Source organism: Podarcis erhardii, assembly GCF_964252035.2.
Source record: "Podarcis erhardii genome assembly, chromosome: 3".
In the NCBI taxonomy this organism is placed as follows: Eukaryota; Metazoa; Chordata; class Lepidosauria; order Squamata; family Lacertidae; genus Podarcis; species Podarcis erhardii.
This window is the reverse complement of record NC_138507.1, coordinates 124,824,544-124,837,402: the sequence shown is the minus strand read 5'-3', so window position 1 is coordinate 124,837,402 and position 12,859 is coordinate 124,824,544. Positions and strand designations below refer to the sequence as shown.

Genomic DNA, 12,859 nt, shown 5'->3' with positions numbered 1-12,859 from the left:
GTAGATCTCAGCTGGGGGGGGGGGGCAGGAGGAGGTGGCTCTGCCTGCCATTGGCTCCGGCTCCACCTCCTGTTGGCCTCCTCCAGTGGGTGAGGGCGGTCTTGATCCCACACCCTGAAAATCCTGACATGGCTTGTCCCTCCCCAACCCAAAGAGCAGCCCATCTCTGCCCTAAACCACCTTGGGATTAAAAAAGAAATAAATTCAGTTGCAGACAGAGCACATGACAGTCCTTTTATTCTTCTGCTTCTTCAAAATTAACATGGCAAACAGCTTGTGATTTGTCTGCCTAAGGCACTGGCAGGCAGGGCTCCCCATTCACCCCTCAGAAAGGAGAAGGCAAATGGGTGGCCACGACCCCCTCCCAGGATGCACAAGGCTCCTGTGCTCTGGGCCCAGCCTCTCTCGCAAGGCTGCCACCACCCTCCTTGGCAAGCCTGCCCCCCAAGAGGCTGCCCACCCGCCCATTGGCCAAGCGACATTTCCTTCCATTTCCCCAAACACCCTAATTTGGGGGTGGGTTTCCCGGCGGAACTGACCAGCAGCATAGTCGTCTAATGCTCTGGCTAATCTGTGGAACTCCCTGCCACAAGATGGTGGAGCTGATGGCCCCAGGCTGGTCGGCTTTCAAAGGAGAGGCCCTCCTTCTGCATCCCCAGCCTCTCCTGGCATGACTTCCCAGGCGTCTGGGCCCAACAGCCGGTAGTTCCTTCCGCGGTAGGTGCTCACATCCTGGGCACGGCTGGCGCGCGTCGCTTCATAGATCTCGCGCACCGCCGGGGGCAGCGGGGGAAACCCTGCGAGGCGGGCCAGCTCCTCCGCGTAGCTCCACTGCTGGGCCCGGAGGCGAAGGAAGTGCCGCGCCAGACCCCCCTGGCGCAGGTGCCGGTCCAGCTGCGCTTGGGCATCGGCCTCCATCTCAGCGGCGGAAGGCAGCAGGCAGCCGCCCTTCAGCACCGCCAGGGCGAAGAGCGCCTGGCAGTGGAAGTGCGGGAAGGGGCAGATCTGCTGGCAGACGCCGACCAGGAACAGCGACGGGTGCCGGGGGGCCAGCAGGTGCCGGTACAGGGGCCCCACCCCATACTCCGTCTCCCGCAAGCCCAGCTGCGCCAGATCCAGGAAGGGGAAGCGGTATTGGTAGCCCGTGCAGAGTATCAAGGCGTCGGCCGGCAGCGCAGAGCCGTCCCTGGGCACCACCGTCTCCGCCGACACCCGAGCCAGAGGGGGAACTTGCAGCACGTCCCGGGGCAGCCCGCGGACCGGGGGGCCCTCGTGGCTCAGCACCACCCGCGCCGCCAGAGGGGCCAGCTGCAGCGCCAGGTCGACTCCAGAGGGGCCAGCGCCCACCAGCACCACCCTCTGCCCGGCAAAGGGCTCCGGGCGCCGGTAGGAGTGGCTGTGCAGGAGGCAGCCTGGAGAGGAGAGCAAAAGGCAGGCAGGGGTGGGTGCTGCGGGAAGGGCATGGCTCCCCCTGCCCGCAGGCAGCCTTCTCTCGCCCGCAGGGCAGCCCACAGCTCCTCGGGCACTCCAGCCCCCTGCCGTCCCCTGGCCAGGGTCTCCCCACCTGCTCCGCAACTCCAAATTAGTATAGTCCACCGTTTATGGACAGATCCCAGGGCGGAGTGCAACATTAAGAAGAGATTTTAGGAAGCATCATAAGGTGAAGAGAACAGAAAGGCTAGTAATAGGCAGCACAACAATGAGATAAGTGCAATAAGAGTTCCCCCACCTTTAACAGGGGAGGGGGTTATAGGGTTGCTTTGGCTTTTGTTTTTATTGTGTATTTTGTGTTTTCATATTGCGATTTTATGTTGTAACCGCCCTGAGGAGTACAGGGGGGTATACAAATTTAATGAATAAGAATACAAATTCGAATAACAGCAACAGGCCCTAGATTATTTAATGGCTAAAGATCGGGATAAAGAGGAATGTTTTCGCCTGGTGCCTTAAGGCATGTAATGATGGTGCCAGGCAAGCCTCCCTGGGGAGAGGCACTCCACAATCGGGGAGCCACCACAGAAAAGGCCCTTTCTCTTGTTGTCACCCTCAGAACCTCTCTGGGAGGAGAGGAGGGCCTTCTCGGTGGTGGCACCCGCCCTTTGGAACGCCCTCCCACCAGATGTCAAAGAGAAAAATAACTACCAAACTTTTAGAAGACATCTAAAGGCAGCCCTGTTTAGTGAAGCTTTTAATGTTTAATAGGTTAATGTATTTTAGTGTTTTGTTGAAAGCTGCCCAGAGTGGCTGGGGAAACCCAGCCAGATGGGCGGGGTATAAATAATAAATAAATTAATAAATAATAATAATAATAATGATGATGATGATGATGATGATGAAATGTGACCACCAGAAGGAGACTCTGGACAGACAAAGGCAAATTTGCAGAACTGGAAACAAGAAGACCTGCCCTCAGCTTTAAAGAGGACCTGCCCACCACTGGCTCTTAGTCATGTCAGCTGTACAGAGCCTTCAGCTTCCGCAGCAGTCTACCTGCTTGGCCCTGGCTAGCCACTGTGGGAAACGGGATGGGGGGGTTACATCGGAAGAGCCCCCTTTAGCCTGGCCAGGCGGCTGCCTCAGAGCTCCTCCTTGGTCCTTACCTTGAAAGCTGTCCAGGCCAGGAATGGGAGGGATGAATGGGTTGGCATAATGGCTGCAAAAACAGGATTGTCAGGACACATGACCAGCCAGGTCCCGCCCCTGCCCCCACCTCTGCCCTGATTGGTTCCCAGAGACTAAGAGAACATGATTGCCTCTTCCTGATAAAATGGGGAAGGGGGGGATCCTGAAAATGGCCCCTGGCCCTCCCCCCATCCCAGCCAGTTCAAGCCACCTTGGGCACTTGACATCAGCCAATGAGATTCCTGCATTGCATGGGGTTGGACTAGATGACCCTTGGGGTCCCTTCCAACTTTACCATTCTGTGATTCTATGACTGCACACACCCACACCCCCGCCGCTCAGTGTTGAGAATCCAGAGCAAAGGAATCCCAAGGCTCTGCTTGAAAGACCTCCAGTGAGGGCACCCCCATCTCAGTAACTGGTTGTCCTAGGACTCTTACCATCAAGGCGTTTTGCCACGCCTCCCCCCCCCCCAAGCAACCCTCTAGCCCTCTTGTGTGAACATGTTCCCTTGGTCATTTCCTTTCCAGGCAAAGCACACCCAACCCCTTTCACCTCCCCTCCTCGGACCCACTTTCTTGCCCCTTCTGACCCCATCCCAAAGGGCAGAGACCATAGGAGGCCTGACTGATGCAGGACACGGGTGAATTCTGTGAAGCCTCAGGGTGCTGCTAACTCACACTTTCCTTGCAATGATTTCTGCAGCTCCTGCTGCCAAGTCATGCTCCCCCCCCACCCCGCCGGGCACAGGGCCAAAGGGATTTTGACTTTCATTGCTGAACTCACCCAGTGCAGACCATGACGGCATCAAAATGCTTTGTGACTTTCTGGGTTGTCTCTGGCCCCTGCTGTGTGGCTGTGACCTCCCAGCCCCCTGGCTGGCCCTCGCTGCTGGACACAGGCTGGACGTGGCTCACCTCGCTCCGGAACTGCAGGAGGGAGAAGAAGGCCCTCAGGCAGGGAGGGGGCCAGCGGAGACCCAGCAGTGGGCAGGGAAAGGCCTCTGGGGGGCAGAGAAGCCACAGCTCTGGAATGAGCCTGGAGAGGCTCCCGCTGAACCCCTGGAGATGCCAGGCAGCCCTTCCTTTCTGACCCAAGATGGTGGGGCATGGCCTGCCTGAGAGTCCCTGCCCCAGATGTATGGGGACTGTCTATTCCAAGCTCTTGTGCTCGGATCCTGTTCAGGCATTGTGAGAACAGGACGCGGGATGAGATGGGCCATTGACCTGATCCTGCGGGCTCTTCTTAGGTTCTTAGTGGCCAGAGAAATGCCACATGCTCAGGGGTACTCTTTATGTTGGACCAAAAAGAGATCCTGAGTCCTTGCTGCTGTGGCCTCCCTCTGACCTACATCATCCAGACATCATAGATATGTCACAGAAAAGGTGGCGTCTCAGGTAGAACCTGAGATCCAGGCCTGCCCCTGTCACTCAAATATAGTATTTCCCACTTACTCCATCACAGTACAAAGGAAAGCACTGGCAGTTCTCTGGCCCCTGAGTCAAGTCAAATACACCCCTTCATCCCACTATGGGGCAGGTAGGCATTGTGATTGAGTCAGACACTCAGTCTGACACTCTTGGGGGTCACGACTCCTTGGGAAAGCCCTGCGGAGTGACTGTACATCCCAGGAATTATGGCCGGCTCTCTCACCCCTCCCCTTATACCTCACTTCCCTGGGTCCTACATGCCACTGGAACTGAGAAGATTGATAAAAGTAATTTCTTATGAATTTCTAAAGTTTTCCCAGCAAGCCAGTACATAGATACATTTTTCAGTGAATTGCGACATTTGGTTCTGACACTTTCCCCGTTTTCCTTTGTTGGAGACCTGGGGCTCAGAGGGGAGTCATGGGCTCCTCCTGCAAATTGAGCCGAGCTTCCCTTGTGGATGCCTTTGCAGATACAGTGGTACCTCAGTTTTCAAACGTAATCCATTCCGGAAGACCATTCAAGTTCTGAAACATTTGAAAACCGAAAACTCAAAACAGAATCCTCAAAACAGAAAACTCAAAACGGAAGCCGTGTGGCACATTTGACTTCCAAGGCATGTTCAAAAACCGAAGCATCTACTTCCCGGTTTACAGCATTCGAAAACCAAAATATTTGTCAATGGAGACGTTTGAAAACCGAGGTACCACTGTTTGCCGCTCTTAATTTTCTAAGCATTAGGGGCTGCTATCAGGGATCTGGAGTTTATGATTAGACAGGCACTTTGTGAATGGAGTTCTGAACCTAAATGAATGAGGTTTGGGTAATGTGGAGCAAAGACCCCCTGTCCTTGCCTTGTGGGGAGGGCACTCACCCCCCCTCCAATTTCCCAGTAACAGACTCAAGCGCCGCCACCCCACCTGAGTCTCACCTGGATGTGGTCGTAGACCCCAAAATGCTCCGCATAGCTTTCCAGGTAGGCCAGCACATCCGAGTGGTGGAGGAAGGAAGGCAGCGCCGGGTCAAAGGGGAAGTCAGGAAACGCCATCACCTCCTTGGGCAGGTTGGTCCTGGGAGGGGGAACAGGATGCAGCCACAGGATGAGCTCCCTTGCCCCCCAGGGACCCAAGACACACACATGGGGGTGAAAAAGGGGGGCCACGTCCCCGGGTGGCTACCTGAGGTCCCGGTACATGCTGGAGTGAGTGGGCTGCCCCTCGGCCTCTTCCTCCAAGTAAACCCAGGTGCCTCCCAGGCAGCCAGAGGCTTCGAACACCATGGGAGGAGCAAACGTCTCGGGCGAGGCAAGGATGTGGCGGGCGACGCACAGACCAGCAGCCCCAGCCCCAACCACGGCCACCTGCAGCTTCCGTGACGCCATCTTGCTGGAGGAGGAGAGGGAGAGAAGGGGAGATGAAGCCTGCACTTGGTTGGCCCCACGGCAAGAAGGGGAGGAGCGCCTCCTCTCCATTCACTAGAGTGTTCCCAGGGAAGGACCCCCAAGAGAAGGCCGGGTGCCCCCTCAGGCCATCAGGCAAAACCAGATTCAACTGTAGCGTCTGAGGTTTGGTGGAGTATTTTGCAGAGTCCAAGTGCCACGAGAAAAAGGCCAGTGCTTTGTGTCCTGCACACTGCCATGTCCAATACAGGTCAACTTCTATGAGGACTAGAAGCTTGCCTGCATTTGACTACACTTGTAGCTTAATGGTGAATTTTGGATATAATGGAGATGTAAAAGATTTGGATTATTATAAAAGATGCAGGAGGAAATGATTAACAATCGGACCCACAAAGGGGAGGAGGGGAGCCCAGGAGATTCTCTGGGATCTTGTCTGTATGTTGTATGTTGGATATCTGATTGTAAAACTGTAATTTGAAAAACCAAATAATTTTGTTTTAAAAAAGTATGATGCTTTTAACTCAAGAAGAAGAAGCAGCAGCTTGCCTGCATTTGATAAGAAAGCCAAGATACTAAGCAGCCGCTTGCTGCCCAATAGGCCCCATCCTGTGCTATGTGCTTGGCAGGGATCCAGTAGCCCAAGAGGGGGAAAGCCTGTTTTCTCCTGCTCTGGAGGACCTGATCCAATGACTTCAAGTTACAAGAAGGAGATTCCAACTAAACATCAGGAAGAATTTTCTGACAGCAAGAACTGCTCAACAGTGGAACAGACTCTCCCATGAGAGCTTGTGGACTCTCCTTCCTTGGAGGTTTCTAAGCAGAGGATAGGTGACCCTCTGTCATGGATGCTTGCTTGCATCATTTATTTATTTATTTATTTATTTATTATTTTATTTACACCCCACCCATCTGGCTGGGTTTCCCCAGACACTCTGAGTGGCTTACAGTACATATAATACAAGTAAACCTCAAACCTTAAAAACCTCCTGATACAGGGCTGCCTTCAGATGTCCTCCAACAGTCAGGTAGCTGTTCATTTCCTTGTCTTTGGATGGGAGAGTGTTAGCTGAGATTCCTTCGCTGCTGGGCTTGGACTAGATGACCCTTGGTATCCCGTCCAACTCAACTCCGTGTGGAGTTGGCAGGCAGCTGGGGAAGCGTGAGGGGACAGCCAAGCAAGCGGGTCAGCTCCTTGTTTGTCTCCCCTGGCACAGAAGACTTCGTCAGGAGTAGACGGTCAAAGCCAAACTGAGAAAAAGGAAGGGGAACGCAATGACCTCTGCCAAGGAAACACTGCCGCTGCCTGGACTGGGTGCTGCCCAAGCTGCTTGGGAAGGAGCAATGAAATGGAGCCGATTCCAGGGACCGGGCAGAGATCTGCTTGAAAAGCCCAAGGGGCAAAGGTCCCCAGAAGCTGGATCTGGATGGCTGGGGCCTGGCAGGGGCCAAACTGCAGCAGCTCCTTCCAGCCAATCCCACTCAGTCTCCAGAGGGCTGCAGGGTGGCTCTGCGCCCAACAGCCGTGCCAAGGAGCAGACAGGGAGGAGGGTGCCAGGCTGGGCCTGCCAGGGCAAGAGGGGCCTGTGCTGGAGCTCCCCCCCTCACTGTGCCCCCCCCCCGCATGGGGGTGACCAAAGGGTAAACAAGTGGGCTGTGTCTGCCCCCGCCCTTCCTGACACTGTCTGAGCTGCGCTGTGAAACCTGAAGCCAGAGAAACACCATTAGGCACCTGGTGGAAATGCCAGAGTCATGGAATGGGAGAGTTGCACGGGACCCCCCAGGGGCATCTAGCCACACCTTGGCCACGCAGGCTGCTGAATAACCTCTGGTCTTTTAAATGTGCGGGGGGGGGGGGTATTTATTATTTTTATTACTACATTATACTATGTTGTGCTTATATAGAATCTTAGAGTTGGAAGGGACCCCCCAGGGTCATCTAGGCCAACCCCCTGCAAACTCACCTGTGATCTTCCGACGAAGGGCGCGATTGACAGTTAATAAAGAATCGCAAGCAGTTGAAGGCGCCCCGCCCGCCCCCCGCCCGCCGCTCTCGGCGGCGCTCGAGTCTCCCCGCCCCGTCGGCGCCCCCACTAGTCCGCGCTTCCCGAGCCCAGGCTGCTTCGCTCCGCCGCTGCCCGGGGCTGCTCTGCTCAGGAGACCGCGCCAAGCCCGCACCCGACGCCGGCGCCCATCTCGCCCGGCCGCCCGCCTCTGCCCCCGGAGCGGGTCTGGCTCGGTCCCCTACCTTCTCGGCGGGCGGAGGGTGGCCGAAGGCCCTCGGAGGGTGGGCGGGCGGGCGGGCGGGCAGGGGGGGCGCTGCTGGCGGGGTCGCTCGCTCGCTCGCTCTCCGCCGCGGGGGCTGCTCTGCCGTCGGAAGTGGGCGAAGGTGGCGCGGAGGCACCTCTGGTCACGCCCAGGGAGGGACGGGGCGGGGGGGGGCAGGCCGAGCAGCGGCTGCCCCGCCCCGTCCTCGACCAGCCGAATTCTTCCTCCAGGCCCCTCTTTCGTGTTCCCCCCTAGGCTTGCCTCTAAAGGACAGATTTCCCTGAGTGTGTCCGCCTTCCCTGCCCTCCGCCCCCTCGGACCCTGCGGAGCTCCGCGGCGCCCTGCTCACTTGGGCCGAGGAAGCGCCTTTCCAACCAGCGGCTTTGCGGCAGGTCGGGCTGGCCAGGCGGCGGGGAGTCTCCCGCTCCCCCGGGGCTCCTCGGCTGGGGGAGGAGGCTGAGGCGTCTTGCCCCCGCCCCACGGGGACAGGGCTAGAAATGGGAGGGCGAGGCGCCCTTTGACTCCAGGGCGGAGCGCGTGGCCGCCGGGCTGCTGGTTGGAAGCTGGTTGCATTTTTGTACATGAGCTGTAATGTTGTTCGAGCTTTTTAAAGTTCATTGTTACATTCTTTTTAGGTGAGAGCAACGCGGGAGCAGGTTCCTTGCGCAGCAGCCAGACTCTCTCTTCTCTTCGTCGCTTGGAAACTGTTCTGAATTTGAAGCGGGGTGAGAATCGCCCCTGCCGTCTTCCAAAGGCCCTGGTTGTCTGGGGAGATTTATCCACAGACATTAGCAAATTCAGCTGCTTGAAAGAAACTGGCTGATATAAAATAGGAGAATGCTGTTGTTTAAAAGAAAATAAAAGGGCACGCGGCACGGGCAGCAAGTTGTAGGAGTTGGTAGTGAAGCCTTGCGTGGGAATTGTTAGACAAATGAGGGGGGAACTCCCCGATTCTTCTTTGGAGGGACCCTTTATCCCCAAGAGAGAGAGGCTGGGCAACAGGCACGAGGGTGCGACTTTGTTTTACTAGAGCGGAGTCAGCAGTGCATTGAGGGGGCGTCTCCTCTGGGCTCCTGCTCCAAAGAGGCCGCCCCAAACAATAGAAATTCTGCTGCTTTTATTCTCTTTTGCTCTATGTCGCTCCTTTCCCACGGTGCCCCCCCCCTTAGCCCTGCATTGCCACTGAGCTGGCCTTCAAACCTGGTTCTGAGCAGCCTTGCAGATCACTGTTTCCTCATCCTTCCTTCCTTGTGCCTAATACGGAGGGCTTTTCGCTAAGTGAGCTTGCCAAAGGTTTCCTTGTCCTAATTATTTAAACTCCACATTCATTACCCAGTCCTTCTCCAGACACACGGGGAATGTTTTGAGCTCTCTGGCCCAGGGCTCCTTCCTGCCTGCATTCAAGGCCTGGCTGCCCCACCCTCCAACTGCAGGGAAAATCACCTAGACTGACTTAGGACAGCTGTATCTCTTTTGTTGTTGTTGTTCTGAAGAACTTTCTTCTCTGCCACTTTAGTTTATAGTGCATGCACCCTTGTTGCAAGGGATTAAGGCATCATTTCTCAGACCCCCCCAAAGCACCTGTTGGGGGTGGAATTGCATTTTTCCTAGCCAACAAGGGTCACTGCAATTTGGAGTGCTGCCCAGAATGTCATTACACAGAAAAGCAGGAATTTGCCACTGCTCCTTCAAGCTAGTCACTGTCAACTCTGACTGGCAGACAGTTCTTCCTGGAGATGCCAGAGATGGAATTGGGAGCAGGTCAGGTGCCACTCTGCCACCACAAGAGGGGCATGGCCCCCTGCTAAGGAGTGCCTGTGCTTCTAGGTAACAAGGACAAAAGCAACTTTCCCCATCTCCTTTATATAGCTTAGCTACACTGTAAGTCACTCTTGCATGAGAATACAGTGTTACCTCGGGTTACATATGCTTCAGGTTACATACGCTTCAGGTTACATACGCTTCAGGTTACATATGCTTCAGGTTACAGACTCCGCTAACCCAAAAATAGTGCTTCAGGTTAAGAACTTTGCTTCAGGATGAGAACAGAAATTGTGCTCTGGCGGCGCAGCAGCAGAAGGCCCCATTAGCTAAAGTGGTGCTTCAGGTTAAGAACAGTTTCAGGTTAAGAACGGACCTCCGGGACTTCCCGGTTAGCGCCTCTGGTAATGGCAGAATTCCTCTGATCGGGAAGAATATACTTTGTGGAAATTCGGGTCTGGCCGCCACGGCGAAGGCGGAGACCCTCTAAAAATCACAGGCGGGTGAAGCCTGTGAACCTGGGATTCGGCTGGCACCTTTTGCACCTCCCCTACTCGCGGGGAAACCCGGTTTCGGGGATCCAGAGCGACGTGGGGTGAGCAGCGTGGTGCTTCAAATTGACTGCTTCTTCCACGGAGCGAAGCCGCATAGCTGTTGCTGGAGAGCGCTGACTTTTTCCTGTGGACAATTTGATCTTAAAGCAACTACCCGTGAGTAGAACGAAGAATTGGATTTTTAAACGTCTTAATTTGGTGCCGAAACGGGGAGGTCTAAAACAGGAAGTCCACCTTCCCCTTTTGTAAATAGATTGAAGCAATGAGGATGCAAGCTGAAGCCTCTGAAAGCTTATTGTAAAGGACTAAATTTCCATCGGTAAAAAATACTAAACCCCCCTTGGTGGCAGGAGAAGAGGGGGGAAAGTTTTGGACTGAGTATACCTGCAGGAGAGAGCGAACAGAGTTAAAATACCACCGCTCCAATCCTGGAAACGGGCTGCTAATAGGACTGACGTATTCTGGAAGGCTCATTGACCGTGATTAGAACGTTCACTGACAGTTAGTTAATAAGAGGAATACATCATTTCCACTGTCTCCGTCTGCGTTTAAAAAGGAGTAAAAGTAACAGAAAATTGAAACTAACTTTATTGTTTGAATTGACTTTATTTTTTTTTTAAATAATTTTTATTAAGGTTTTCCAAATTAAAACAAATTAAATCCAATTTATAAACTTTTTCCAATAACTAGGACTTCCCCTCCCCACCCCCTCATGTATTCCAAATCTTCCAAATAAACAATTAGGTTCAACAAATTCTTATCCCCAAGTTGCAATCATCCTCCATTACCCAGTTTAGCGTAATTCCCATCCCCCTAAGATCGATCTATTCCCTTCCACGAGTTTCCCCCTTTAATACAAATAAAAAACAACATAGAATTAAATAATAATTTTACAACCTTTGGATTCCAACTTTCCCTCCCCTTTTTCCCTGTTACGTTCCTCCTAGCCCTCCATCTCTAATATCTTCCTGGAGTTCCCACATTACATTAAACCCACATCCCTCTGATTCTTTGCCAGTCTTATTAATTGCGAATGTCCAATCATTTAATTACGAATGTCCAATCCTGAAAAAAGTCTATCGAGAAGAGGGTCCATTTCTTCTATCCAGATTTTTATATCCAGGAGTAGAAACTCCAATTTTAATTCCATAAGCTTGTCAAATCTGGATATCCCAAATATCCCCTTTCCCATTTCTGTCCAGTTCTTGTTGTTTCCTTATTCTTGTCGGCCATTCTCCTCCTTTTTGTTTCTCTGTTCTCCCACAGAAATGTTCTTTCTCCAAAAGTTTCTAATATCCCTGCAGAGGCTTGTTGTTCAGGAACAAAACATTACATCATGATCCTTTCATTTTCCAACAGATAGTTCCATTGTTTCCTATAGTGTGTAGACCTCTGTAGACAAAATAATGTTCCATTTCTGCAGTTTCCCAGGAGATTAAAAGTTCTATTCAACTGCACAAGTTTCCTGTCAAAAACACATGCAATATCCCTCAGCTCCTCTAGATGGATTCCCATAACAAAGTTCCCTTCCAAAGCCCATCCACCAGTCCAAATAGCTTGTTTATCCTTATTTGAACAATTTGAAACAATTTATACTCAACTTATATCAAATGTAACCGGCAAAGTCCATAACCAAGTCTCTGTTACATTCTTCCGCTTTGACAGCTCCTTGACGGCTGTCAAAACCTGTCAAAACCTCCGTTACTCTTCTCCAGGCATTTTCACGAATCGCTCCAGGGATTCCGGGGGGGGTGTGTGTTGCTTTTTAATACAAATTCCACTTTTCTCCTCCGGCTCAATCTTATAAATTTCCCTCGCGAAGTTGCTAATTCGGTGAAATAAGGTTACTCTCGATCTTAGTTATCCATTCCTTTGTTTTGGCTCTTCTACAATTTAGGGGGGGGCTGACTTCCTTTTTTCCACCTCCCCCGTTCGCTCCAAATTTTAAAAATTTGTCCCCTTTTTTTTAGTCCATATTCCAATTACTCACGGGTTCTTCTTTTAGATCCAAATTTTCAATAGAAGAAGTCAGCGCTCTCCGCCGGATGGCATGCGGCTGCGCTCGGCAGGGATAGCAGAGAACTCAAGCACCACGCTTCTCCCCGGCACCCGATCCGGAGCCTTTAAAAAGGCTCCTTCACGAGTCGGGAGGGCGCTAACGGTGCCAGCCGAGTCTCCATGTCCACGGCCTCCTCTGGCCGTGGTTTTTAAGGGTCCCCGCATCGCCGGTGCGGTAGGACCCAGCCCCTGCCGAGCAGACTCCCTCCGGAGCTCGGAGGGAGTCCGCCATTCGGCGATGGCGCCAACCCGGAAGTCCCCTATTGTTTGAATTGACTTTAAAAGGGCTAATACAAATAGAAATCGTTTCCCTCTAGAGGAACTGTTTCCCTCTAGAGGAAGCCTTTGAAACTGTTACAAGAGTTGAGCTGGGGGAATTTCCAGCTGCAAAATAAAAAGCTGTGAGATTCTGGGGACCTTGAATCGGTTAAGAATGTCGACAGAAGAGGCCTTAGTGGCTGTATTATGTAAGATAAGTGACTCACTGGAACAGCTGCACAAAAAGGTGGATGTGGTAACTACCAAAATCGACAATTTGGGACAAAAAGTGAACACTAATATAGAAACTATTTAGAAATTGATGCAGGAATCTACTTCGGCATGGCAAACAGCAGAGAAGGCTAGGGAGAAAGTTATTGCCGTTGAACCTAAAGTAACACAATTGGAGAGAGAGAGAGAGTCCCAGCCTTACAGATGCAATTTGATGACCATAAGTTGATGCCTGCTATGATTGAATCTAAAGAAAATCAGATTTTGAGGATCAGAGCCCT

General features: G+C 52.8%; 1 protein-coding gene across 5 annotated transcripts; it reads right to left on the bottom strand.

Moving 5' to 3' along the window:
• Positions 1-220: 220 nt before the first annotated feature.
• LOC309338915 (uncharacterized protein) lies at positions 221-8,088 on the bottom strand. 5 transcript variants are annotated; one of them, XM_081856439.1, is made up of 6 exons: positions 8,066-8,088; positions 5,231-5,437; positions 4,984-5,122; positions 3,409-3,551; positions 2,601-2,653; positions 221-1,412 (listed from the first exon to the last, which is right to left on the bottom strand). In XM_081856439.1, the coding sequence occupies exons 2-6, from the start codon at positions 5,431-5,433 to the stop codon at positions 628-630; spliced, it is 1,323 nt and encodes a 440-aa protein (XP_081712565.1). In that variant the 5' UTR covers positions 5,434-5,437; positions 8,066-8,088; the 3' UTR covers positions 221-627. The 5 variants fall into 5 exon arrangements, with proteins under 5 accessions (XP_081712565.1, XP_081712567.1, XP_081712566.1 ...); XM_081856441.1 differs by lacking the exon at positions 8,066-8,088 and adding an exon at positions 7,697-7,702; XM_081856440.1 differs by lacking the exon at positions 8,066-8,088 and adding an exon at positions 7,413-7,511.
• Between the last annotated feature and the right edge of the window lie 4,771 nt (positions 8,089-12,859).

Bases quoted from the DNA above. Each gene is read 5' to 3' on its own strand.
- LOC309338915 (XM_081856438.1), bottom strand. From the start codon at position 5,523: ATGGAGAGGAGGCGCTCCTCCCCTTCTTGCCGTGGGGCCAACCAAGTG. The intron at 5,123-5,230 runs GTAGCCACCCGG...TCCCCCTCCCAG, and splicing joins AGCATGTACCGGGACCTCAG to GACCAACCTGCCCAAGGAGG. The intron at 2,654-3,408 runs GTGAGTTCAGCA...CTGTTTTTGCAG, and splicing joins GCCGTCATGGTCTGCACTGG to CCATTATGCCAACCCATTCA.